The 26,855-nt window shown below is 37.9% G+C and overlaps 2 protein-coding genes across 2 annotated transcripts; both read right to left on the bottom strand.

Moving 5' to 3' along the window:
* Nucleotides 1–324: 324 nt before the first annotated feature.
* Nucleotides 325–17,156, bottom strand: LOC125346234 (cytochrome P450 2C5-like). The gene is made up of 9 exons (XM_048338635.1): nucleotides 16,982–17,156; nucleotides 16,422–16,584; nucleotides 16,029–16,178; nucleotides 13,857–14,017; nucleotides 11,918–12,094; nucleotides 9,778–9,925; nucleotides 5,530–5,717; nucleotides 3,410–3,551; nucleotides 325–741 (listed from the first exon to the last, which is right to left on the bottom strand). Exons 1-9 carry the CDS (start codon nucleotides 17,147–17,149, stop codon nucleotides 560–562), a joined length of 1,479 nt encoding a protein of 492 aa, XP_048194592.1. The 5' UTR covers nucleotides 17,150–17,156; the 3' UTR covers nucleotides 325–559.
* Nucleotides 17,157–24,093: 6,937 nt separating this feature from the next.
* LOC125343858 (cytochrome P450 2C28-like) lies at nucleotides 24,094–24,999 on the bottom strand. The gene is made up of 3 exons (XM_048336432.1): nucleotides 24,832–24,999; nucleotides 24,275–24,437; nucleotides 24,094–24,191 (listed from the first exon to the last, which is right to left on the bottom strand). The coding sequence occupies exons 1-3, from the start codon at nucleotides 24,997–24,999 to the stop codon at nucleotides 24,094–24,096; spliced, it is 429 nt and encodes a 142-aa protein (XP_048192389.1).
* Nucleotides 25,000–26,855: the final 1,856 nt, after the last annotated feature.

Raw genomic sequence — 26,855 nt, 5'->3', positions numbered from 1 at the left:
CACATCGCCCGATAGACAGGTAACATAGACAAAGGGTTTTCCTACCATTTTCCCTTTCCCATTCCCAATGCTCAGTAAATTGTGGACAAAAAGCTACTTTGGACTTCTGGTTTGTATCACTGCTTCACTGAATTTTGAACAAACTAGGATGGTCCAAGAATGACCCCAGGCATGAAAAATAATATGTATTATTGAGAAAATTATATTTACGATTAAAACAATATTTATTATTGAGTAATGAGTCATTGAGTAATGCCATAGTGTGTTCATTTTATTATTTTGTGGTACTAGATCATTAGAAAATTATCATTAGATAAGCTGAGGGCTTGGGGTGGTGAATGAATCTATTATACATCATAGAGAACTGTAGGTATCATTGTGTAGTGATACAGGAAGCCCTCCAAACTGGAGAATGGATCTTCCTGGGTCTGGAGGGAGTGGGAAGAAGTGAGAAGGGAGGACAGGAAGGCATCCCTGACAGGAGAAGGGGGTGAGTGATGGCTCACAGGAGGGAACTGCTAGTTACTGTACAGCTGGAGGCAGACAGCAGAGCTCTTCTTTACACTGGAAGGAAGCAGAGCTGGTATGGAGGGGGCACAGAAAGAAGCCCTTTCACCACTGGACGGGTATCAAGGTCCTGTGGATCCACCAGAGCTTTCAGGTTGAAGTTCTGTAAAATGGTGGTCAGGAATAAAAACAGCTCCATCCGAGCCAGGCCTTCTCCAGCACACATCCGTTTGCCTGAAATTTTTTTTTGTAAAAAAGAGAGAGAGAGAAAGAGAGAAAGAGAGGGGAAAAAAAGAAAATCAAAGCAGGAAAGGCTCCTTTGTATGTAAGTGTGAGTGCGTGAAGCACTGACTTTGTATCTGCCAAGAGCAAATATTATTGTTTGCTCAGTGAATTACTGAACAGATGGATTCATGACAGATTACTGATTCATGGATTACTGACAGATGGATTCATGGAGATGAAAGATTTTTAAAGATTCATAATGAATTTGTTATCTTAACTAATACATCATTGAAAACTTTTTTTTTAATCTGAGAATTCCAGAGCACTCCTGTGATTCCAGCACAGTAAGCTAAAATAGAAGAAACTTCAGCTGGTAATCAGTTTGAGCTACATAATTACGATCCTGTGTTCAAAAATAATCGAAAAGTAAACCATCCTTAACTAAATTACGGTTAAACAAACAGATTACCATCTATATGGAAACATTTTGTTACGTATTATACATGATAAATATTGTTTTAAAAAATATTTCCTCCTTTCTTTCCCCTTTTCTCTTTCTCTCTATGCTGTGTTGAGGTTGCTAAATTATTATGTCAGTTACTCTAATATATAATTTTCTGCTAAAGAGAGGGATCATAGTTCTAGAAGACAATTATACTTCCAATAGTATTTTTTCCTTGTGGTTGAAATGACGTTTTAATACAGTTTGTCCTTACCCAAAAAGGCCTACTCTCAGTCCTTCTTTCTTAGTATTGTCCATGTGACCATGACTTTGGGATTTCCTCCACATTTTGGAGTCTGTGGAGTGATATACACACAGTGATAGAGGACATAGACCTATCCTAGACTCCACGTGAAATTTCTCACATGGCAGTGGTGGTGAGAAACAGGGCTTTCCAAGTCACAGACTCAAATCTTGATTCTGAAACTTATTAACCACATGGCTGAGTTACTTAACTATCTGAGCCTTAGATTCTTCATATATTAAATGGGCATGCTAATGATTCCTTCATGCAGTGTTGGTGAGGAATTAATGTAATAATCGATTTTTCTTTATTATATATTAATGAGGGTTTCATTATTTTATTTATACAAAATTTGAGTTTCACATTTCTAGGATAAAATTTGTATGTTCTAGAAACACATGTGTTTTTCTAAGAAAACACATACATTTTGATTATGTGACCTCTTCCCAGAAAATATTCAGTGAATACTTTTTGCATTTTAATGTTTACAGCCTAACTGTCCATTTTATCATTCTACCGTACACAAGTTTAAAGTATTATAATATGCATTCCTTTTGGCTCTGATGCATTTTCCTTGTAGACATCAGGACACAGACCACTTGTCGTTTCCTTTTTTGTGCTTTGTGTCCCTTCAAGCAATAAAATCTTGCCCTCATTCAGTTTCCCAAATATCATATTCAGATTTTCACTGAAGCACAAAATCATCTGAACACATAATGTTCTCATTATTTAAAAAGTTTTTCTTTGTGGAAAGCAAGTGAATTTTTTAATGGAGATCCATGTCTTTCCCCATGGTTTTCAAGTGCCAATATGTAACAGATTTCAAAAGTTACATCATTATCTGGTTGTCAGTGTCTCATGCCTGCAGTCCTAGCTACTCAGGAGGCTGAGATCTGTGATTCAAAGCCAATCCAGGGGAAGAAAGTTCATGAGACACTTATCTTCAATTTTTTTAGCTACCAGAAAAGTATAAGTAGAGCTATGGGTCAATGTGGTAGAGTGCTAACCTTGAGCAAAAAAGTTCAGGGACAAGGCCCAAGTTATGAGGCCAAACCTCAAACAGGAAAAAAGAAAAAAGGACAAACAAAACAGGACAAAAATCACAGCATCAGAGAAGGAAGGCTGCTCCTTGGTCAAACACAAAGCACACATATTGCAGGTGTGGAGATACAATATACAACACACATCTCTTGGGTTGAAAGAGGAACAGGGTGTGTTGTGATATGTGTAGGGTAACTGCTACACGTTCCTTATATGTCCATAAGATTATTTGACAGTTTCAGACACTCTTGCTTGAGAGTCAGTATTATGCTCTTGTGGTTCACTGCTTTGCCAATAATGCTTGACTCTATCTTCTGTCCAGTCACTGTTCCCTTTGAAGTACCTCGAATGTCTGAGAACATTGCTCCCTCCATTTTATGATTGGTATAGGAGTATGAGAAAGTTATGACTTAGTTAATACTCCCTCTGCAAATCCTTTTATCTGGTAATTTGTGATTTTTTTCCCTTGCTACCCCAGGTGCTCTTCTGTGTCTTTTGGGAGACATTTCATTCTATGGAGGAGCCTGACAATGAAAAATGCCACAAAATGATGTGGGACAGTCCTGTGATGAGACCATCTTTCCCACTGTGAGTGATTGCTGTCTAAGTGAAGTTAACTCACTTAGAAGAGATCACTATCATATATGTAAAGAAAGAATGCAAAGGATCTGTGCTTTACCTTGCTCAATTTGGAAGAAATGCACAGAAGAACTGAAGCCCCACTAATCTGATCCAACAGTAAGGATCCACCATGACAAGGAAAGTTGGTGGGAATGGAGAGTGCTGCTCCTAATCATGAACTAAAGTGCAATTATACCAGCCCCAATAGAGCTTCCAACTGAACCTCCAAACCTAAATAATCTTGAGATATAGAAATAAAATTCTATTACCTGACGAGAAAGGCATGAAGTAATCACTTTTTTTGAAGTTCCCACTTTTATCCAGAAAGTGGCCGGGGTCAAACGTCTCTGGGTTGGGGAATTCCTTGTGGTCATTTAGCACAGAGGTCAATGATGTCAGTATGGTTGTACCCTGGGAACAATACACAGAGATATGCTAGACTAATAAATAGATGATAGATAGATAGATAGACAGATAGATAGACAGATACACATATATGTATATAAGTATATACATTCGTAGTAGTATATATAATATTTACATATATTACTATTATATATGCAAAGCCTGGTACCAGTGGTTCAGACCTGTAATCTATGCTACTCAGAAGGCTGAATTCTGAAGATCACACTTCTAAGCCAGCCTTGACAGGAAAGCCCATGAGACTCATTTCTCCAATTACTCAGGAGAAAAAGAAGTGATGCAGTTGCTCAAAGTGGTAGACCACTAGCTTTGAGCAAAATAGCACAGGGATAGCACCCAGGGCCTGAGTTCAAGCCACAAACTGATAAAAAAAAAAGAAAACAAAACCAAGAATTATAGAGGTGACAGAAACACTGAAAAGTAATTATTTCAATCTTTAGGTCTACAGGTGATGGACACTTTCATCCAATGAACTGGCTTCAGAGCCCATAAATATCAACACAGAAAATATGAAATAAAGGCAAGTACATCCAAAGCTTAACAATTCCTTAGCAAAAGACACCACGGATATTGAAGAAGAAGAAAGCCCAAAGAAATCTTAGGCATAATTACAAGTATGATCAAGTAAAATGTGAAATGAAATGCATAAATGAGAGAATATGAAAAGGATACAAATAAACATCTGAATGACTTAAGGAAAGAATATAATATATCTATAAAGAATTCAACATACATACAGAAATCTTTTAAAAAGAGAATGAAACTATACTGTGGGAAATGTAAAGCTATATAAATCAAATAAAAACTCAATGGAAAGGAGTAGATCAAATTGAAAACAGCATATCAGGGCTCAAGGACAAAGTAGATCTATTAGAATAGTCAGATGAAGAACTAGGTGAAAAGTAAAGTACGAAAAGAACACATAGGTCCACCTGGGAAACTTGAAAGATCAAAACTGTCAAACGTAAGTATAGAGGAAGGAGAAGAGGATCATGATGAAGGAATAGGAAACATATTCAATAAATTAATAGGAGCATGTTTCCTAAATCTTTAGCAATCCAGGTACATGGGGTCTTTAGGACAACAAACAGGCCAGATCAGAAAAGAATCACCACACCACACACTATAGTTAAACTTTAAATGTTCAGAAAAATTAAGGAGTCCTGAAAGCTGCAAAAGAAAAGCAAGTTATTATCTATGGTGGCAAGCCCATCAGCATAACATGAGATTTCTCAAGAGCAGAAACCTTAAAAGCAAGGAGAGCATAAAGCCATGGAAAGCCCAGGCAGGAAAGTCCCTGAGTTTCTTGTCTCCAATTAGAGCACAAGAGTGAACATGGTGATGTTGCACAAAGTAGGAGAACTTTAGCCTTGAGCAAATGAGCTCAGGGACAGACAACTGCAGAGTTCAAGCCTAACAAAAACAAAATAAAATAATAACAATGGAAACACTCAGTATTTACAGAAGGTCTGTGAAAATATTTTTTAGCCACTCTATTGAAAACAAATTATTCCTTGGAAAATAAAGTAAAGCATAGATAAACTGGGAAAATGACTTATTCATGAATTGAAGAAAACAAAGTAACATTTCCCCCAAAATTTATCTATAATTTTACTGTAGACATACTAAACTTGCCAGCAGAGTATTTTGGAAATTGATAGACATAAACTTGTGCATTCATTTGGAAGTACACAAATTAAGCATAGCCTTTAACAAAAAGCAAGGAATAAAGACAGAAATAAAACAATTAGAGGAGCAGAACAAAATTGGAAAATTCACACTGCTAGATACCAGGGCTATCATTGCATGGTTATATACCCCAAACTTCCCATATCACAAACTCTCCCAGACAGTCAACTGTGAGACTTTTTCAGCTCTCTCATGCTTAGTGGAGGAGCAGAATCCCACAGTGAACTCAGGAACTCAGGCTCCCTGTGGAGGCTCAGCACAGAAGAAACAAGCCCACCTTGGGAATGAGGTAGCCTCTGAACTTAATGTCCCTGGTCACTGCATGGGGCAGGTTCATGGGTAAGAGATCAATGTATCTCTGGATCTCATGAATCACAGCATCTGTGTAGGGCATTTGGCTCCTGTCCTGCATGAAGGGTCTCCGGTGCCTGCCAATCACACGGTCGATCTCTTCCTTCACTTTAGCTGGTTGAGACATAAATAAAAAATGGCAGAATAGGACGAAAGTGGCACATTGGTCACAGTTATTAACTACTACATAAAGAGTCATAATGAACTTCAACAAGATTTAAGGTAGAAATATATATATGCCCAATGGAATACTTATACTTCAATATATATATACATAACGCTACTATTAAGTAGTCTTATAATGTATTAATATATCCATAGAGTTTAGCGTTTTGTTAAAAAAACCCAAAAACTGTTCATGTGCCTATTCTTTATATATTGAAGTAAAATAACTATTTAACATATAAGAAGCATATTATCATAATTACAAAATAAGGGGAATTAAACATTCACAATGAAAGTATATTTGGGGGACATTGTTATCTTCACTTTTGTCTCTAGATTTCACAAATCTCCACAAATATTAATGGTAATACATGGGCTACACAGCTACATAAATAACTCTAAGTATGAACTTAAGCATGTTAATATATTATTCTTAATTTGTTATAATTCAGATATGTTTTTGCTGTTATAAGAGGTGAAATTACTATAAAATGATTTTCAGATCATATTAATTTAAAGAACAAATGATGTGTCTTTAAAAGTGAGTTTAGCTTCTGTACTTGATATGAGTAGAGGAGTATATTTCAAAAAAATAAAACAGGCTATAAGTAAAAATATGAATGAAAGTACATTATAAAAACTGACATTAACCTTGGTCAATGTACATTATAAGTACAGACATTGGTGCACTGTAACTCATGAGCTCATGTGTTGAATTGAAACCCCATTTGTACAACTATTCAATGATGATGAAAAAAGAAAATATTTGTATGTATGAATGGAAGTAACAGCATTAAATGCTTTTGTACAATTCATATACACTAATGTAAATATAAAAAAGAAATAATAGTGCCCAAAGAAAAATAATAAATAAATATTAATTTTAGTTTTAATAATTACTAAAACATTATACAAATAGTGCCTATGTTTTTGTGTGTACATATATGCAATGTGCAATAGTCATTTCATTATCCAACCACTTTATAATGATAGCCATATTGGGCATTAAATGTCTGCTTCTGACACTTATCTTCTTGTTTCTAAATAATGACCATTTCTTTTTCTCTTTTTTATTTCTTGTTGCTGGACCTGGGGCTTGAACTCAGGGACTGGGCACTGTGCCTAAGCTTCTTTGTGATCAAGGCAAGCATTCTACCACTTGAGCCACATGACCACTGCTGGCTTTTTCTGAGTTCATTATTGGAGATAAGGGTCTCACAGACTTTCCTCTCTGGGCTGCTTCAAGCCTCCATCCTCAGATCTCAGCTTCCTGATCATGTAGGATTACAGGCTTCAGCCACTGGTGTCCAGCATCCAATTGATTTTTTAATCACTTCTAGAGAATATTTATTGAATTCCTAATTTGTGAGATCACAATGTGCATTCACATCTCTGTCTTACTTTTTTAGCCACATCTACAAATAGACAAATAGAGATACATACATATGCACATTCCCCCTCAGCTCATTAATAACAATATACTAGATATAATATTTGAGTTTTTAACAAGTAGTCACAGTATCAATCATTCTGACTACAGAAATATTGTTTCCAGGGTGAAAAGTAGACTTACTCTTCATTTATTATACTTCCCTTGTTTTTCACATCAGTTCATGATTTTCCATATCCTGAGTTAGAATCCATTTGGAAAAACACAACAAAAAAGTGTTTAAAACTTCTAGCAATACATGGTCAGTAAGTGGGAAATGTAAGACACTTGGCCAATTCTCCTTCTTTAACAGTATCTCCCCTCTCTCCTTGCATCATTTGTTTCTGCTTTGTTCTGATGTGGGTGTTTTCTACTTGAGTTCCCAGCAGCCTCAGTGTCTGTCTCAGAGTACCCCACGACCTTTCTTTCCCAGTTTCTAGAGTCCATGATTCCTTTCACTTGGTTTTAAATAAGTGAATGAGCTGCATTATACTGTATTTTGTGAAAAAGGAGAAAATGGGACATAAACTTTATGACTGATATGGAAGTCTAATTCTCCCACCTTTTTTCATCACTGCATAGGTACCTGTTACTGTTAAGAATTCGAGGGCTGGGGATATGGCCTAGTGGCAAGAGTGCTTGCCTCGTATACATGAGGCCCTGGGTTCAATTCCCCAGCACCACATATACAGAAAACGGCCAGAAGCGGCCCTGTGGCCCAAGTGGCAGAGTGCTAGCCTTGAGCAAAAGAAGCCAGGGACAGTGCTCAGGCCCTGAGTTCAAGCCCCAGGACTGGCCAAAAAAAAAAAAAAGAATTCGGATGCACCGAGTATATTGGAAACCATGTATACTGGTATTAGAACTAGGAAATTGAAAGGGAATACCAAAATTGAGAGACACAGGGTAAAAAAAGACAAAAAAAACTACAAAAGCAATACGTGCAAAACTGTTTGGTGAAAGTGAACTGAACACCTCATGGGGGAAAGGGGGAGGAGGGAGGGGGATTTGAGGGACAAGGTAACAAACAGTAAAAGAAATGTATCCAATGCCTAATGTATGAAACTGTAACCTCTCTGTACATCAGTTTGATAATAAAAATTTGAAAAAAAAATAATTGGGATGCAATTTTCATGGTCTCTTTGTATAAGACCTAGTTGTATCTTTCTGAAAGTTGTGATGATCTCTCTAATCCTGGTGTTCTGGAATGGTACAACCTTAGGTTGAGCGAATGCTTTTATTCCCTTTATTCTGCTGGACATTTGGAGGGAATTTTCTATCAAATTGTAAAATACAGAGGCTCATATAATTCTTCACTCAGGAAGAATTTCCGGGAACGAGAAAAAAAGCTGTGCATCACAAACCACCAGGGGTTGTGCTGGACCGCTCCTCTTCACACATTTCTGAGTACAGAGCTTCCCAGCTTCAAATTTGTTTTTTACCCAATAAATGGAGCTGTGGCGAGAATTTGAACATGGAGAGTCTGTTTTCTAAATTCTTTTTTTTTAATCTTCTTGAACACCTGTTATTTCTAAATAGGAAACTATATGGGAAGTATAGAGACATAGCTTGGTTTTTCTTCCCTCATAACTTTTTCTGTTACCACATTTAGATGAAAGCATCATGTATCTGGCTCAGTTATTTTATCGCTATTAAATCTACTCTGAGTGCTTGCCTCATATACATGAGGCCCTGGGTTCAATTCCCCAGCACCACATATACAGAAAATGGCCAGAAGGGACGCTGTGACTCAAGTGGCAGAGTGCTAGCCTTGAGCAAAAAGAAGCCAGGGACAGTGCTCAGGCCCTGAGTCCAAGCCCCAGGACTGGCCAAAAAAAAAAAAAAAAAAAAAAAAAAAAAATCTACTCTGAGTGGCAGAATTTTGGTTACGACTTCTCATCTATTTACTCTTCTCCTCTCCTTTTTCTCCTCAGAAAACAAATTCTCATTTGAAATTGTTTTATCATTATTTCCTAAAACTTAACACAGTTTTTCCACAACTAGAACTCTTTAAGTATAAAATAAGGTTGTAAGAGATAATAATTATGAATGCCCTTGTAAAACTTTAACTTTATCAAACATAAGTTTTACAGAAGCAGAATTCTAAAATTTTTAAATTCCTTTAGATATGGTTTCTGCCTCAATAATACGTCTTTAATGAGTCTGCTTTTAGGACATATCCCAGAATGGAACTAATCTCAGACACTCATTAATTTCTAGGACTTCTATTTATGCATGAATGAAGAGTTTCCTGTGAGCTATAGCACAATTAGAATTGTCAGAATGAGGAAAGGTATATAGAAGAACTTACCTAATGTAAAAACTGGGATTTGGGTCTAAAATCAATATGTAACTTACGTCACTTTATGCTGGAGCTGCTTTCCAACAATTACCTCACATAAAATGCAGATACCAGAAAGAGTCTTATTGCTTTCCCTACTGCCTTGTTCTCCTCACTTCTCTCTGATTACAGCTGGTGGCACAGGATGTCGAATTGTGAGATATATTTGACAATGCAAATCAGTAGCAGCAACTCTCCTATATTTTCCTGAAATTCACTTAGGTCTCCACCTGTGCACCTACCTGTGACATGGGGGTGCTTCATCAGGAGCAGCAGGCCGTATCTCAGTGTTGTGCTCGTTGTTTCTGTCCCAGCACCAAATAAATCAAATGCAGCAGCTATCAAATTTTCCTTAGTGAATTCTAATGGTTCCTTGTGATTTTTCTGGTCCTAGGATTTGACACAATTATATTATTTACCAGACCATGTGAAGACAGTGAATCTACAGTATCTACAGCTCCACTTTTCACTTTTTGCTTGTTAATTGGAGATAGTCTTGAGGACTTTAGTGCCCTGGCTGGCTTCAAATCTTGTTCCTCAAATCTCAGCCTCTTGAGGAGCTGGGATTTCAGGAAAGAACTCCTAGTTGCAACTTAACTTCTTATAACAAATATTTACATATGTTTAATAGTGCTTGTAAAAAGTGCTAACAGCAGAAGAAACCTAGGAGTCACAAGGAATAAGAATGACTTCATCCAAATAAGATGGGCCAGTACATGGGAAGCTCCAAGTCAGGTGGTCTAGGGAACCTGTGAGGCAACGACTAGGAATGCATGAGCTGAAGAGACACTAAACCATGAAGCCAAGATGTGTTCACATTACCCTGTCATGGTATAAAGGAGCAAGTATGGATAAAGCAGTGCCGACGACCGAGTGGGTGGTGTAAAATTAAGTTGTCAACAAGTCTTCACTTTTAAATGTTGAATGAGAAAATCATTAAGTGATCAAATCATATCATTTTTCTAGCTGGTCCCTGGCCAGCATTAAATCCATCATGCTTTTATAATATCCTGATTACCTGTAGTGTATCTAATAGTATATAATATGATAATTAAAATAAATTGAACCTCTCAACATTTGTACTTGCTAGGAAAAGAGCCATCTCCTTTGACAATATCAACTTCGGGAGCTTTTTAAGCTTGTCATGTTAAATTGACTTTGTTAACATCAACTTTGCTTACTTTGCTTTGTTCATCCAGTTACAATTACACTTAAATCGTAAGGTAAAATTACTCAAGAATAGTGTGCTCAAACACCAATAATAAAATTTCCATATGTCAAAATGAATTTGGAGATTTAATAGTTGGAGGGTACATAGCGTATTATAATCCAGGCTGTAAAAATGTTGAAAAAAATGATGAAAATCTAAATGAATGAAAAATTTAATGATTCCATGTTGTGGACTAAAACACTGATTTTATCTCATATCCTACCACAGTGCAGAAGTTAATGCTCTTAAGATAAAAGAGAAGAGAGTCGGTTATGAAGAGATCTATCACACAAGAAGTGCTTAGGGGGCTGGGAATATGGCCTAGTGGCAAGTGTGCTTGCCTCGCATACATGAAGCCCTGGGTTTGATTCCCCAGCACCACATATATAGAAAAGGCCCGAAGTGGTGCTGTGGCTCAAGTGGCAGAGTGCTAGCCTTGAGCAAAAAGAAACCAGGGACCATGTTCAGGCCCTGAATCCAAGCCCAGGACTGGCAAACAAAAAAAAAAAGTGCTAAGGGGAGTCAGCTGAAGCATGTTGAAAAATAAATCAACACCAAATTAAGAAACACATTTCCTTATTGAACATAAACCTACAGATAAATATGGATATTAATATTATTATATTTTTGTACTCAATGTCATTTAATTTATATACATTTTTAAAGGAAATTCATTAGGTAATAATCATAGATGAATACTAGGGTTACCACACATATTAAATATGTAATTTTTGTCAAAAACAACAGAAAAACCATGACCAATTAAGCATCATTCCAGAATTATTTCTTCAAGGCCCATTCTAACTTACAGAACATGCAGTAAGTCCACCCTAATTAGGTCTCCTATTCTGTGCAGTATATAGTAATTATACACATCTCCATAAAATAGCACAATTTTTTGCATGGTATTTGTTTCTATTTCACCTGCCCTGGGCATTCTGCTTCTCCTTATTATATAAATTTATATAAAGACAAAATTAAATGTATTCTAATTACTTAAATTAATTTTAAGTTTCCCAGGATGCATAGTGTAGATTCATTTACATAACTGATAACTTATTCTTTCAAACATGGTGGTCTAATTGTTTAAACATCTCTAGTAACACAGAATATTCCAGGTGACCCAAAATGCACAAGATTTCAAGTAAATGTGCATATTTTTTTCATTTTACCTGTTTCATCTTAATCAGGAAACAATCAATCAAGTCTCTGGTATTGTTAACATCCAGTGAATCCGTGTGATCATTCACTTTCTTCAAAACATAACTTTTAATATGATCAGCATTATCTTGTACAGTTTTATGACTCCCTGGTACGTAATCAATGAGACCAGGGAAAAGGTTGTAGATCTAAATGTAAAACATTCATTTATTAAATAAAAATATGTTCGGCTATTCATACTACACATATTATAGAGAACTTGGCTGTAAATAGAAATGTTACATGGTTTTCATCTTGAAGGGAAACATTAATGGAACATATAAAGTGAGAGGGGTTCAAGGATGCCCTAAAACTCAGCCTCATGCCAGATCACCTAACCAACTTCTCCATGATCATATAGGGATTATTTTTTACTGAATTTGGTGCATGCCAAATCAGTACAAAGAAACACAAAAAACAACCTTGTGAGGATTTTTATACTTCAACTTTGTTGTTTTTGCCCAGGCTCCCTCATCATGTAGAATCACAGAGGAATCAACAAACACTCTGACTGTACTCAGACAGTCATAGTAGCTTCCATTGTGAGGAAAATACCTCTGTCCAATAATCATATGACTACAAGATGTAGGGAAAACAAACCTGTGGGAAATGTAAGCTTTCACTAAGGACCTGGATATCCACAGATCTACTAGTTATCTTTCTGGAACTGAACAAAGCCAATTGTAAGAATATGTCTTTGAGATTTATGAGAAATATCAAATTAATTGCTTGAGTTCATTAGCTTGAGTCAATCCTATATTTGCACTTTTTTCAGTGGGTATAAAATTTAGGCTTAGAATTTTTTCTCAGATGTTTACTTTATACTCATTTTCTTTCATTTTTATCTGCATCAGTTAGTTGTCAAAGGCTTTCATGTTGACATATCCATGTGTAAATAAAATATATCTTTCTTTTTGGTGGCAGTACCAGGCTTGATCTCAGCACCTCAGGGTCTTGCTTGGCTTTCTTGCTCATGGCTAGTGCTCTACTATTTGAGCTCCATTTCCTGCACTGTTTCTTGCTGGCTATCTGGGAGATGAAGTCTGGCAGACACCTCTTCCCTGGCTGGCTCCAATCCTTGATCTTTTAGGTCTCAGTCTCTTGAGAAACTGGGATTTTAAACATATGCCACAAGGGCCTGGCCATACAATATACCTAGATCAGACTCAGCTCCTCTGCTACTCTCCCTCATCTTTCACTTGTCTGCTTCTCAAACCAATTAGAAAAACCATCATTGATCCATTTTTGGAACTTCAAAACGTGAACTAGATTTCTGTCTCTTTCCCTGTATTAACATGAAGGAAAGTTAACCAAAAATGAACTTTCAATATTGGCGTAGGGAGTAATTTCCTGAACAGCCTTCTACAATTCTTTAGGTAGAACTGTCTTATCCAGGTATTCACTTAACTAATTATTCTTTATTTAATTGGGGTCAGTTTTTCTTTTATTTAAGGAAGAAAGAAAGAAAGAAAGAAAGAAAGAAAGAAAGAAAGAAAGAAAGAAAGAAAGAAAGAAAGAAAGAAAGGAAGGAAGGAAGGAAGGAAGGAAGGAAGGAAGGAAGGAAGGAAGGAAGGAAGGAAGGAAGGAAGGAAGGAAGGAAAGAAGGAAGGAAGGAAGGAAGGAAGGAAGGAAGGAAAGAAGGAAGGAAGGAAGGAAGGAAGGAAGGAAGGAAGGAAGGAAGGAAGGAAGGAAAGAAGAAGGGAGGGAGGGAAGTAGACAAGGAGAGAGGGAGGGAAGAAAGAAAGAAAGATATGAAAGAAAGAAAAAAATGAAAGAAAGAAGGAAAGAAAGAAAGAAAGAAAGAAAGGAAGGAAGGAAGGAAGGAAGGAAGGAAGAAAGGAAGGAAGGAAGAAAGAAAGGGAAAGAAAAAGAAAGAAGTTTTTTCTTAGGAAGAAAAGATCTTGGCTTCACCTGCGCCCATGGTGAACTCAGAATCTTGGCATTCTCATTCAATTTCTCCATCAAGTTAAGCAAATTCTGGTCTTTATAATCAAAACGATTCTGGAAAACAATGGAGCAGATCACATTGCAGGGAGCACAGCCCAGGATGAAGGTGGGGTCGCAGGGTGAGCCTGAGGAGTCAGAAACAAAGTGAAATATGCATATCAAATACTTAGCCTTTGTCATCTTTAGCATTTTATTACTGTGTTACTTATGAATTCCTCTAACAGCCATATATCCAATATGAATTAAACTGGCCTAATACTTTACCTGAAGCCTAAGTTGGCCAGTACAAACTAACCAGCAAAATAACAACAGTTCTTCCTAGTTGCCTTTACCTAAAGTCTTTCAATCCCAGTTGTATGCTATTTTGGAAAAAGAAGGCTTTTATATACCTAATAGTCAACTGTTCTAAGTACTAATGTACCTGTTTACAAAACCTATAGACTCACGGCACTGAGAAAGAAAAGGAGAGACTATCAAGTATCTGTAGCTTTTTAAGATCAGGAATGGAGAGAAACTAAAGAGAGAGATTTTATCAGACCTTCAAACACTAGAGAGAACCAAAGTAAAAAGCAGAATGCATTCATGTTGTATGACAAAGTAAACGTAATAACTAAATTTAAACCTTTTATTAAATGTAAATCTCTGGTAAGGCAAACAAAAACACAAAATTAATAAATGGGAGCATTCAATATTTAAAAGTGAATTCCTCTCCTTAGGAAAAACGTCTATTCAAACACCAAAATTAATTTATGAACAAGGCTGAAATTTTGGAATTCTGGCATAAATGGTCCATATATTTTAAATGTGTCTATCTCTGAAATTCTACCTTTTGACAGATAAATTAAAGAAAATGATCATTTTTTGCACTCTCCATACAGTGGAATCGCTATGAGCAAATAACCAATGTGTAAGGTGCTACTGGGTTTAAATCATAGAACCTAAATAGTGAATTGTGAATTGGTGTTGGTCATTAGAATTATCCAATCATCATTGAGTTAGTTGCACGCATGAAGGCTACTTAAAAATTGAACTGGGGCAAAGCTCTCAGAAAAATTCTATTTTTACTATGAAAGGGAAGGTTACATGGCAAATTGATGAGATTTTTCTGTGATTGCATTTGTGTCTCATTCACAGGTAAAGTCTGATTATCAGTCCTTAATTTTACTTGGAAGAATGAATTTAAAGGCTAGGACATTTAGAATCCAAGTTGTCAATGCTATTCATTGTGACTAGAGGTAAAAGCAGTTAATTAAAGAAATGATTGGCAGAGATTTTTAACATAAGATGTAAGAAATATGGAATACAATGATAAGCAACACTGAAAATTGAACTCAAATGTGCTAAGAGAAGATTGGGTAAAGAACTGATCATAATAGTTGGAATCTAGCAAGTTGAATTGTCTAATCAATTTGTGTGGCTTAGAGATTCATGATGAAGTACTGGGTAAGAAGAAATAACTAAGATTGATCTGTAGCAACTGCACTATTATTGCAAAGAAATAACCTTTGACACAAATTATATTCAGAAAATAAAGGAAATAAAATTGTACCTTACACTACACAATGACTATCCAAAATTACAGTTATGGGCACTGAGGAATCACTGAAATGTCTCTGAAAATGAGGGCACCATATACCTGCATTTGTGTGGGGCTCTCTGAGGGTTGAGAGGGCCCTTACCACCCTGCTCATTTAGCAATCATTGCTGTGTTATGACAACACTAGGTACACTGAATTATGTTGGGAGAGAAGCATTATTCCTTTAGAAAAGAAACTCAAATAATCTATTCAGACACTGGCATTGTTCATGACTGGAACCCTTGGGTACTCACAAGGCTTAAATCTGACAACTGTGGTTGGTATTCAACCCGGGAAGTCAATTTGATACAAATCTATGACACCTGTACTTTCTCACTATCAAAAACCTTGAACAGGAGGTATAGCTCAACACGTAGAGCACCAGCCATGAGCTGAACAAGTATTTAGACCCCAGGGTTCAAGTTCCTAGGATCAATTTAAAACCAAAAAGATTCATAGTCATGATTTCTGAAAACAAAAGATTCCATATCTGAGACAGAGGGGCATTAACAGAGCCTTTCATATCCCTGTCTAATTAGTGATTTATAGCAGCACCGACCATTAGTTTTCCTCAACTCCTCCACAAGGCAGTGGGCTTCCTCTTGAACACGCTCTTCAATGCTCCTCTTCCCCATCCCAAAATTCCGCAAGGTCATGAGTGTAAAGCGCCTCAGCTCTTTCCATCTGTGTCCATTGCTGAAAACAATTCCTGAATGAAGGGAAGCAGAAACATGGATGGTGAACACTAGCAAGGAAGAGGAAGAAGCAGATGGCAGCCACAGGGATGTGCAAGCTCTGACTACAGAAGCCTTCAGGCCTCTTTTTCAGTCCTCATTATCCCCATATCCTCTGCTCAATACACACACACACACACACACATACACAGGCGCTCGCGCGCGTGCGCACGCACTCAAGCGCGCAAATGCACACACACATTCATATGTACACTTACCAAGGCCTTTACTAACTTTTTCAATCAATGGGAACCTGCCCCTCCCAGAGAACTCCTCCCCATGATCAATCAGGGCTTCCTTCACTGCTTCATATCCATACAGCACCACAGTGGGCTTCATGCCAAAGTACAGAGTGAACACAGGGCCATACACTTTGGAGAGCTGGAAATGAGAAGACAAATTATCAGTGAAAGATGTCATATTTACTTCTCAGAGTGAGCCTGAGCAAAACGGACACCATCATTATTTTTTTAATAGAGATTTTTAAAAAATTTTTATTTATTTATTTAGTTTTGTCAATCCTGGGTCATGAACTCAGAGCATAATATTTGCAACTTTATGGTTGAGACTCTAATAGACAATAACACACTCACATAATACATTACTTCATTCCATGATTAAGATACAAACTGGAAAATCAGACATATAATACTTCATACAAGGATTTGGCTTTATAATAATTCATCGTGCTATTGTATCTTCAGCAGTAGGTTTAAAATATGATTCAATTTATCTCTTGTCAGAGACCGCGGGGGAAGGGAGCATGAAGAGTACTTACATTGGTTAAAGATTTAGTGATGTCTTTAATATCAAGCTGCAGTATATTACCAATAATTGGGAAAGGAGTGGGGCCAGGAGGGAGCTTCCTTCTTCCAGAGTTCTGTCTCCATATGGAAAAGAGAAGCAGGCAGGAGAGGCCCAGCACCAGGACAACTACTGGACCCATTGAGGCTTCTCTTCTTGCTGGGAGCACTGTGAGCTTGCAGTGCAGACCTTTTATAGTGCACCCAAAACTGTCTGGCATGCCTCTTCAATGGGTTAGTAATGAAGTAGATAGATACTTTGCAATCTGTTTTGATTAGACTTTGTACTGATCATAAGATAAAGGTTGAATGACCTGCACACGTGTCCCTCTCTCCAGAAGGCACACGGGAGACTGTGGTTTAGTTGCACTTGTTAGTGATCAAATATTGCTAAAGTAAAGTACAAACCTACATGCTTTCGGTGTATAGTCATGATTGAGAAGTGCCGTAGTTAATGACTTGATATATGAGAACATTACTCAAACCCTATTTCTCCTTTTTTACTTTTTATTGTTATTAGAAAGGTGATGTACAGAGGGGTTAGCATTACATAACTTAGACAAAGAAAATCTTGATTCTCTGATTACAGACAAGTTGGGAAGTGATGGTTTTGAGGATCTTCTGTGGCTCTATAAAACATGTAATTAAGCTTGTTTTTGCTCACTACAACACTTAGAGATGTGCTGTCACTACTGGGACTTTTCCACAAGTTAGTAGCCTCGTCATTTTTATTTCTATGTATATGTGAAACACTTAGCATTAGTCATCCCCTTTAAAAAGCCAAATATATATTGAGTACTGACCCAAATTTGCAGATCTTTGATCATTACATTACAGAAAAATACTATCATTGTTGTTTTTCTTTTTCTAATGAGGTGGGGACGATCAGGAGTACAGGAGAAGTGTCGATGCCATGTTACTTGTACATGGAAGATGTAGGGTTTCAGTGAGATTGTCTCATGGCTATAGCAGTGCACAACAGCTTCCTGAAGAACGGTCCTGGAATTCTATTCCCATCATTACGGAGTTGAAACTTGCTCAGAATAACCCAGGGGAAAGCCTATGTCATATGATTTAAAGGCAAGGTGAGGGGAATTATGGCTCCTCTGCTTCTCATTCACAACCAGAAAAGATGTTAAACTGATTTGGGTCTCTCATTTTAAGGAAATGAAAATAAAACAAGGTACAACGTTTGCATGACTGGACATGTCAATATGAAATATTCCTGTATAACTAATTGATGCCAATTAAAATACACAGTAAGAAGGGACAGTATAGAGAGCAATAGATACTTAATTGTAGACATAATTGAGTCGCCATGGGCTGTAAGGATGTTTAAACTCAAGTACAAAATAACCAGAGAATGCAAAACTAAATGACTCAGAAACTACTAAAATAACATATGCTGTTAGGGAAGTAATGCTTAAGTAAAGGTATGTCTGTAAGGATATCATATTTGCTCTAAATTGACTACATCATATAGGGTTTGTTTTGTTTTGTTTTGTTTGTTGGCCAGTCCTGGGCCTTGGACTCAGGGCCTGAGCACCATCCCTGGCTTTTTCCCAATCAAGGCTAGCACTATGCCACCTGAGCCACAGCGCCCCTTCTGGCCTTTTTCCATATATGTGGTTCTGGGAAATGGAACCTAGAGCTTCATGTGTAGGCAAGCACTCTTGCCACTAGGCCATATTCCCAGCCCCCCTATATCATATAATTTGGAATTTTAATTATGGTGGTACTGGGGTTGGAACTCAAAGCCTTGCACTCACTAGTGCTATAGCCCTTGAGAAATGCTGCTGCCTTTGCTTTTCTTATTTCTTTAAAAATAGAGTCTTAGGGGCTGGGGATATAGCCTAGTGGCAAGAGTGCCTGCCTCGGATACACGAGGCCCTAGGTTCGATTCCCCAGCACCACATATACAGAAAACGGCCAGAAGCGGCGCTGTGGCTCAAGTGGCAGACTGCTAGCCTTGAGCGGGAAGAAGCCAGGGACAGTGCTCAGGCCCTGAGTCCAAGGCCCAGGACTGGCCAAAAAAAAAAAAAAAAATAGTCTTATATTTAATTTTAGTAAAGCTATTCTGGACTGTAATCTTCCTACTTACCCCTCTACCAAAGTTAAAACTACGAGCACACACCACCATGTCTGGATTGTTTGTTGAAGCAGGGTTTGGGTATTTCCTCAAGTTGTCCAAAAATTGCAGTCCTCGGAATCTTTGCCTCCTAAGGGGCAGATGCCTTCTGTGATGGGCCTCAGCCATTGTACTTGGCCTCATCATATCTTTCTTGGTATGTAAAATTAAGACTTGTTAAATACAGTTAGCTACCATATTATCAGGTTGGTCGAGAAGGATTCTGAGATCTTATGTGGCTATCATTACCATTTTCATTCTTACATTTTTCTTTCCCTACTCTAAATGATTTTTCTTTTGTGGCTTAGAAATTTAAGTCTTAGATATTCAGGACATTGTTGAAAGACATAAACACCTGATGGTAGAGCAGAGGCTAAAATACACATCTCCTTTGTCTTATACCCTCCCCTCTGAGGAAGACTTTCAGTTCAAATGGGTTTACAAATAATTTGCTAGCTGTGTACTTTGAGTAAATATTCGATTTTGTTCTTAGTGACATTCAAATAAATACACATTCAGTTAATAATTAATATAGAGGTCAGAAAAGTCTGCATGTATAACCTTTAGAACTCGAGTGACCTCAGATCCTGGGAGCACATTATGTAGAATGAAGTGAGCACTAACCTGCTGCCTGACCCAGCTGGCTCTAAATGAATGAAGAATCCCACCACCTTATTTTGCATAAAACCAGCTCAATAGTTTCTGTTAGAAATTTAGCATTTTTTTTTTTTTGCCAGTCCTGGGCCTTGGACTCAGGGCCTGAGCACTGTCCCTGGCTTCTTCCCGCTCAAGGCTACACTCTGCCACTTGAGCCACAGCGCCGCTTCTGGCCGTTTTCTGTATATGTGGTGCTGGGGAATCGAACCTAGGGCCTCGGGTATCCGAGGCAGGCACTCTTGCTGCTAGGCTATATCCCCAGCCCCAGAAATTTAGCATTTTTTATGCCTTGAGAAATAGAGGTCCCTTCTCTGCTTTGTCTTCTTTCTGCTGAACTAAGGGCTCCACACAGCCATTTCCTCTTGGAAAGATACGAACAACATTTGAGACCAACCAAGTAGTCTAAATTTGTTTTTTACATGTTTTTCCTTAAAGATAAGATTATAACCAGATGATTTGGTAGATTTTTCAGAGATCACTTTTCTGTTTTACCATTGATTATCAGAAAGATTTCATTACTGCCTGAGCCCCAGAAAACTTCAAAATAAGTCAGCTCTACTCAGCCCACTGACTGTTCTCCCTCAGTACTGACTGCACCAGTCACCAGCTCAGTGCTTGGTCTCCACACTGAACTTCAGGAATCTGACCATTGCACCCTTCACTGCTTGAACTGCTGAAACTTCACTGTGGTTCTGTGTCAGGCCTTCTCCCTGTCCACCACCAACACAAACACTGTTGTAAGCTCTCCTAACATTCCCTGAGCTATGACTTTGTTTTCAAGCCTGCAAGTAACTCAGTCTCAGCAGATTACCCTTTCTTATAAGCCCCTGAGACCAAAGAAGCAACAACACACTTGTCTTTAAAGAGGTCAGCTTTGCACAACAAGGTAGTCACTATTTCCCCAAATCCCCACCTTGTGTTTAAGTTTTCTGCAAGAGGCATGTTGACTATTGGGCTCGCATTGTGAGTCTTGACAGTGGCCTCTGACTTATCTTGAAATTGTATCTTTGGATTCCTCTAACACACTTGGAACAACTAACATTGCCTGGAAATATATTCTAATTGTCTCTTTTGCATCTGTCTCTCTGTGCTTTTCTTCTGTCTTGTCACTGAATATGTGAATTCATCCCTCTGGTTTGATTTTTCCTCTTTGACTTGATCCTGCCTATCAGTAGGGATTTCAACCAAGTATTTTCTGTTATTGGATTTATTGTGCTTTTAAGTTTTCACTTTCAAATACAAAGTTGCATCTCTTGACTCATTTTATTTATTTATTTAGTCAGTCCTGTGCCTGAACGCTGGGCCTGGGAGCTGTCCCCAAGTTTATGAACTAAACCCAGGGCCTTACATCTTCTAGGCAGGCAATTTACCTCTTGCATTTCTTCCCAGTGCCAGCCTTGAACAGCAATCTTACTATTTATTTCTAGTGCATTTGGAAAGGCAGGTGTGCCCTCCCATCTCAACATTGTTTTAAGAAGTCTTCTTTACTTTTCCTTTTTTTTTTTTTTTTTTTTTTTTGGCCAATCCTGGGCCTTGGACTCAGGGCCTGAGTACTGTCCGTGGCTTCTTCCCGCTCAAGGCTAGCACTCTGCCACTTGAGCCACAGCGCCGCTTCTGGCCGTTTTCTGTATATGTGGTGCTGGGGAATCGAACCCAGGGCCTCGTGTATCCGAGGCAGGCACTCTTGCCACTAGGCCATATCCCCAGCCCCATTTACTTTTCCTTTTATTGGTCTTGAACCATGGGCTTTGTGCTGTCAGCCTCCCAGATAGTTCAGTTTACAGGTGTGAGCCCCAAGCCTAGCTAGTTTTAATTGTCTTACTAGAGAGGAGGTGAAAGTTCTATACCATTTTGTAAAATTCTACAGCAAATTTGTAATAAATCATGTCTATAATATCATTTTTAAAACCCTCAGTTGAATCATTTTAACTATATATGAAAATGTTTCTTTAGACACAAAAGAAGTGACTCAAACAATTGCAAATTCATAAAGAAGCATATGAAAAACAGGAAGCCCAACTAACATCCCATAATAAAAGCAAAATTTAATCTGAAAATAGTTATTAATATATATTTAAGAGTGAATGCAACAAAATATCTAGTAAAATACAAATAGAAACATTCAAAGCTTGTGATGGCAAAATTCCTTCTAATAGTAGCACAGTTCACCAGGCAGAACAGACATCATTGCAGGAAGCTAAACTGGATGGAAATTAAACATTGTTCAAGCACTGTTAAATGTTAAGAACTACTACTGATAGTTCTCTTTAAGTGTGCTCCAATTTGGGAGCTTCCTGATTGATAACTGCAGAACCTTTCTCTGGGGATAGGCTAATTTTAAAACAACACAAAGTCTATGGAGCTGCAAGAGGCAGAGGTGAGATTAGAACCCCCAAAACCCAGAGTCTCATGAGCTGCCCTACAGTTAAAATATTCAGTTAAAACAAGTTAAATCTTTATCCAGGATAAAAATAAGCAGTAGCTTTTTAAGTTCATTCATCAAAAAAAAAGTGTTTGCAACTCACAAAGCTCTGAACTCTAAACCATTACACTCTAAGTCAACAATAGATCAAAGTCTTTTAGTTTGGATAAACTAAACTTTTGTAGATTATTTATTCCCTATGACTATTCTCACTCTGCAGATCATGTTACAATCCAAAGAAGGGTTTTTTGAATGGTTTTAGAATAGATAAATGAGGGGCTGGGGATATAGCCTAGTGGCAAGAGTGCCTGCCCCGGATACACGAGGCCCTAGGTTCGATTCCCCAGCACCACATATACAGAAAATGGCCAGAGGCGACGCTGTGGCTCAAGTGGCAGAGTGCTAGCCTTGAGTGGGAAGAAGCCAGGGACAGTGCTCAGGCCCTGAGTCCAAGGCCCAGGACTGGCCAAAAAGTAAATAAATAAATAAAGAAAGAAAGAATAGATAAATGAGATATGATATCCTGCATGTTCCAAGAGATGTATCAGATGTAACTGATTTAAATCCTGCAAGGTGTATGCAATTATTACAGCCTAACATGGAGCTTGGGGTTACTGGCTCTTGCCTATATTAGTAACTGCTCACAAGGCTGAGAACTGGAGGATTACAATTTGAAGCCAGCCTCAGCAGGAAAGTCCATGACACTCTATCTCCAAAATTACTAGCATGAGCCACCAGTACCTGCTCAATATACCTTTATGAAAAACCACATATAATGTGTGTTTATATCCTGTATAAACACATATTGTGTATATAAGGATGCATAGTTATTCACTGATTGATGTGCAGATTGTGTATGCATTTAGGCCTTAATATACTAGCTTAAAATTTGCTGAGCCAAGGAGCTTCCTCCAGAGAAGGAGTCCAGCAGAGGGGATGAATGATTTTCTTCTCATGTGATTCATGACACAGTAGAAGGAAGGGGAACTTGTGCATCAGATGCACAATTGTGAATGTTTGAAAAATGAAATGATAGATATGATTTCAGTGCCATTATTATAATTGTCATCACATTCATGTCCAGTGTAAAACAGTGTGTACAAAGTAGGTAAACAAACACAGGATATGGTCCAATCAGTAGAGTTCTGGTTTAGGAGGAACAAGGCTCTGAATTTAAACCTTAGTACTACCAAAAATGAAGAAATAAATGATATGGTCAACGTGTATTATACACATATATGAAACATCTTTAAAGGTACAAGTGATGTACTTCAATAAAATAATAGAGCAGATGATAACGATATAAAAACAAACTCATACCTTGCTTGCAGTTGGAAACATTAATTCAAAAAATATTTCCAATTCTTATTTCTTATTTACACTAATACCAGAGACATGGACTCTAATCTTTCATGTTTATTCCTGTCTATGTCTGGGTCTCACAGTACTTTCCTACACAAGAGGCTGCTCTGGACATTGCTCTGGACATTCATTAAATCCACATCTCCCGATATGACAGGTGACATAGACAAAGGATTTTCCTACATCTTCCCCTTCCCCTTCCCGTTGTCCTTCCCAATCCCCTTCCCCTTCCCCTTCCCCTTCCCTTTCCCAGTGCTTGCCATAATGTAGACAACATGCTACTGTGGGCCTGTAGGTTGTATCATTGTTTCATTAAATTTTGAACAAAGTAGGACAATCCAAGAATGACGCCAGGCATGAAAAAAAGTATTTATTATTGAGAAAATACAGAGCACTGAGTCTGAGTTGTCATGTGGTAATTCTTTTATTATTTTGTGGTACTAGATCATTAGTAAATCAGCATTAGGTAAGCATTAGCACTTAAATCCATTATAAAACAAAGGGGTCTACAGATATGATTATGCAGTGACACAGGAAGCCCTCCAAACTGGAGACTGGATCTTCCTGGATCTGCAGGGAGTTGGGAGAAGTGAGAAGGGAGGACAGGAAGGCAACCCTGACAGGAGAAGGAGGTGAGTGATAGTTCACAAGAGGGAACTGCTGGTGCGCACAGGCACACACGTTCATATGTACACTTACCAAGGCCTTTACTAACTTTTTCAATCAGTGGGAACCTGCCTCTCCCAGAGAACTCCTCCCCATGATCATTCAGGGCTTCCTTCACTGCTTCATATCCATACTGCACCATACTGGGCTTCGTGCCAAAATACAGAGTGAACACACGGCCATACACTTTGGAGAGCTGGAAATGAGAAGATAAATTATCAATGAAAGACGTCATATTAACTTCTCAAGTGAGCCTGAGCAAAACAGACACCATCATTATTTTTTTATTGAGATTTGATAAAATATTTATTTATTTATTTATTTTTGCCAGTCCTGGGTCATGAATTCAGAGCATAATATTTGCAACTTTATGGTTGAGACTCTAATAGACAATAACACACTCACATAATACATTACTTCATTCCATGATTAAGATACAAACTGGAAAATCAGACATATAGTACTTCATACAAGGATTTTGCTTTATAATAATTCATCGTGCTATTGTATCTTCAGCAGTAGGTTTAAAATATGATTCAATTTATCTCTTGTCAGGGACAGCGGGGGAAGGGAGCATGAAGAGTACTTACATTGGTTAAAGATTTAGTGATGTCTTTAATATCAAGCTGCAGTATATTGCCAATAATTGGGAAAGCAATGGGGCCAGGAGGGAGCTTCCTTCTTCCAGAGTTCTGTCTCCATATGGAAAAGAGAAGCAGGCAGGAGAGGCCCAGCACCAGGACAACTACTGGACCCATTGAGGCTTCTCTTCTTGCTGAGAGCACTGTGAGCTTCCAGTGCAGACCGTTCATTTTTTTATTTTTTTTTCAAATTTTTATTATCAAACTGATATATAGAGAGGTTACAGTTTCATACGTTATGCATTGGATACATTTCTTGTACTGTTGGTTACCCTGTCCCTCATACACCCCTCCCTCCTCCCACTTTCCCTTTTATCGCGCTCCCAAAACTGCCTGGCATGCCTCTTCAATGGGTTAGTAATGAAGTAGGTAGATACTTTCCAATCTGTTTCGATTAGACATTGTCCTAATCACAAAATAAAGGTTGAATGACCTGCACACATGTCCCTCTCTCCAGAAGGCACACGGGAGACTGTGGTTTAGTTGTACTTGTTAGTGATCAAATATTGCTAAAGTAAAATACAATCCTACATGCTTTCAGTGTACAGTCATGATTGAGAAGTGCCGTAATTAATGACTTGATATATGAGAACATTACTCAAACCCTATTTCTCCTTTTTTACTTTTTATTGTTATTAGAAAGGTGATGTACAGAGGGGTTAGCATTACATAACTTAGACAAAGAAAATCTTGATTCTCTGATTACAGACAAGTTGGGAAGTGATGGTTTTGAGGATCTTCTATGGCTCTATAAAACATGTAATTAAGCTTGTTTGTGCTCACTACAACACTTAGAGATGTGCTGTCACTACTGGGACTTTTCCACAAGTTAGTAGACTCGTCATTTTTATTTCTATGTATATGTGAAACACTTAGCATTAGTCATCCCCTTTAAAAAGCCAAATATATATTGAGTACTGACCCAAATTTGCAGATCTTTGATCATTACATTACAGAAAAATACTATCATTGTTGTTTTTCTTTTTCTAATGAGGTGGGGACGATCAGGAGTACAGGAGAAGTGTCGATGCCATGTTACTTGTACATGGAAGATGTAGGGTTTCAGTGAGATTGTCTCATGGCTATAGCAGTGCACAACAGCTTCCTGAAGAACGGTCCTGGAATTCTATTCCCATCATTACGGAGTTGAAACTTGCTCAGAATAACCCAGGGGAAAGCCTATGTCATATGATTTAAAGGCAAGGTGAGGGGAATTATGGCTCCTCTGCTTCTCATTCACAACCAGAAAAGATGTTAAACTGATTTGGGTCTCTCATTTTAAGGAAATGAAAATAAAACAAGGTACAACGTTTGCATGACTGGACATGTCAATATGAAATATTCCTGTATAACTAATTGATGCCAATTAAAATACACAGTAAAGAAGGGACAGTATAGAGAGCAATAGATACTTAATTGTGGACATAATTGAGTCACCATGGGCTGTAAGGATGTTTAAACTCAAGTACAAAACAACCAGAGAATGCAAAACTAAATGACTCAGAAACTACTAAAATAGCATAAGCTGTTAGGGAAGTAATGCTTAAGTAAAGGTATGTCTGTAAGGATACCATATTTGCTCTAAATTGACTACATCATATAGGGTTGTTTTTTTTTGTTTTGTTTTGTTTGGTGGCCAGTCCTGGTCCCTGGACTCAGGCCTGAGCACCATCCCTGGCTTCTTCCCGCTCAAGGCTAGCACTCTGCCACCTGAGCCACAGCGCCCCTTCTGGCCTTTTTTCATATATGTGGCTCTGGGGAATGGAACCTAGAGCTTCATGTGTAAGCAAGCACTCTTGCCACTAGGCCATATTCCCAGCCCCCCTACATCATATAATTTGGAATTTTAATTTTGGTGGTACTGGGGTTTGAACTCAAAGCCTTGCACTCCCTAGTGCTATAGCCCTTGAGAAATACTACTGCCTTTGCTTTTCTTATTTCTTTAAAAACAGAGTCTTATATTTAATTTTAGT

Source organism: Perognathus longimembris, chromosome 2 (assembly GCF_023159225.1).
Source record: "Perognathus longimembris pacificus isolate PPM17 chromosome 2, ASM2315922v1, whole genome shotgun sequence".
NCBI classification, from domain to species: domain Eukaryota; kingdom Metazoa; phylum Chordata; class Mammalia; order Rodentia; family Heteromyidae; genus Perognathus; species Perognathus longimembris.
The sequence above is the reverse complement of the archived record's forward strand: the minus strand, read 5'-3'. Positions and strand labels throughout refer to the sequence as shown.

Coding starts and splice junctions, on each gene's coding strand:
- LOC125343858 (XM_048336432.1), bottom strand. CDS start 24,999: ATGGGTCCAGTAGTTGTCCTGGTGCTGGGCCTCTCCTGCCTGCTTCTC. Junction 24,438..24,831: donor TCACTAAATCTTTAACCAAT/GTAAGTACTCTT, acceptor TCTCATTTCCAG/CTCTCCAAAGTGTATGGCCG. Junction 24,192..24,274: donor AAAAGTTAGTAAAGGCCTTG/GTAAGTGTACAT, acceptor TTCTCCTGTCAG/GGTTGCCTTCCTGTCCTCCC.
- LOC125346234 (XM_048338635.1), bottom strand. CDS start 17,149: ATGGGTCCAGTAGTTGTCCTGGTGCTGGGCCTCTCCTGCCTGCTTCTC. Junction 9,926..11,917: donor TCCTGATTAAGATGAAACAG/GTAAAATGAAAA, acceptor GTCAAATCCTAG/GACCAGAAAAATCACAAGGA. Junction 5,718..9,777: donor GAAGCACCCCCATGTCACAG/GTAGGTGCACAG, acceptor TGTCTCAACCAG/CTAAAGTGAAGGAAGAGATC.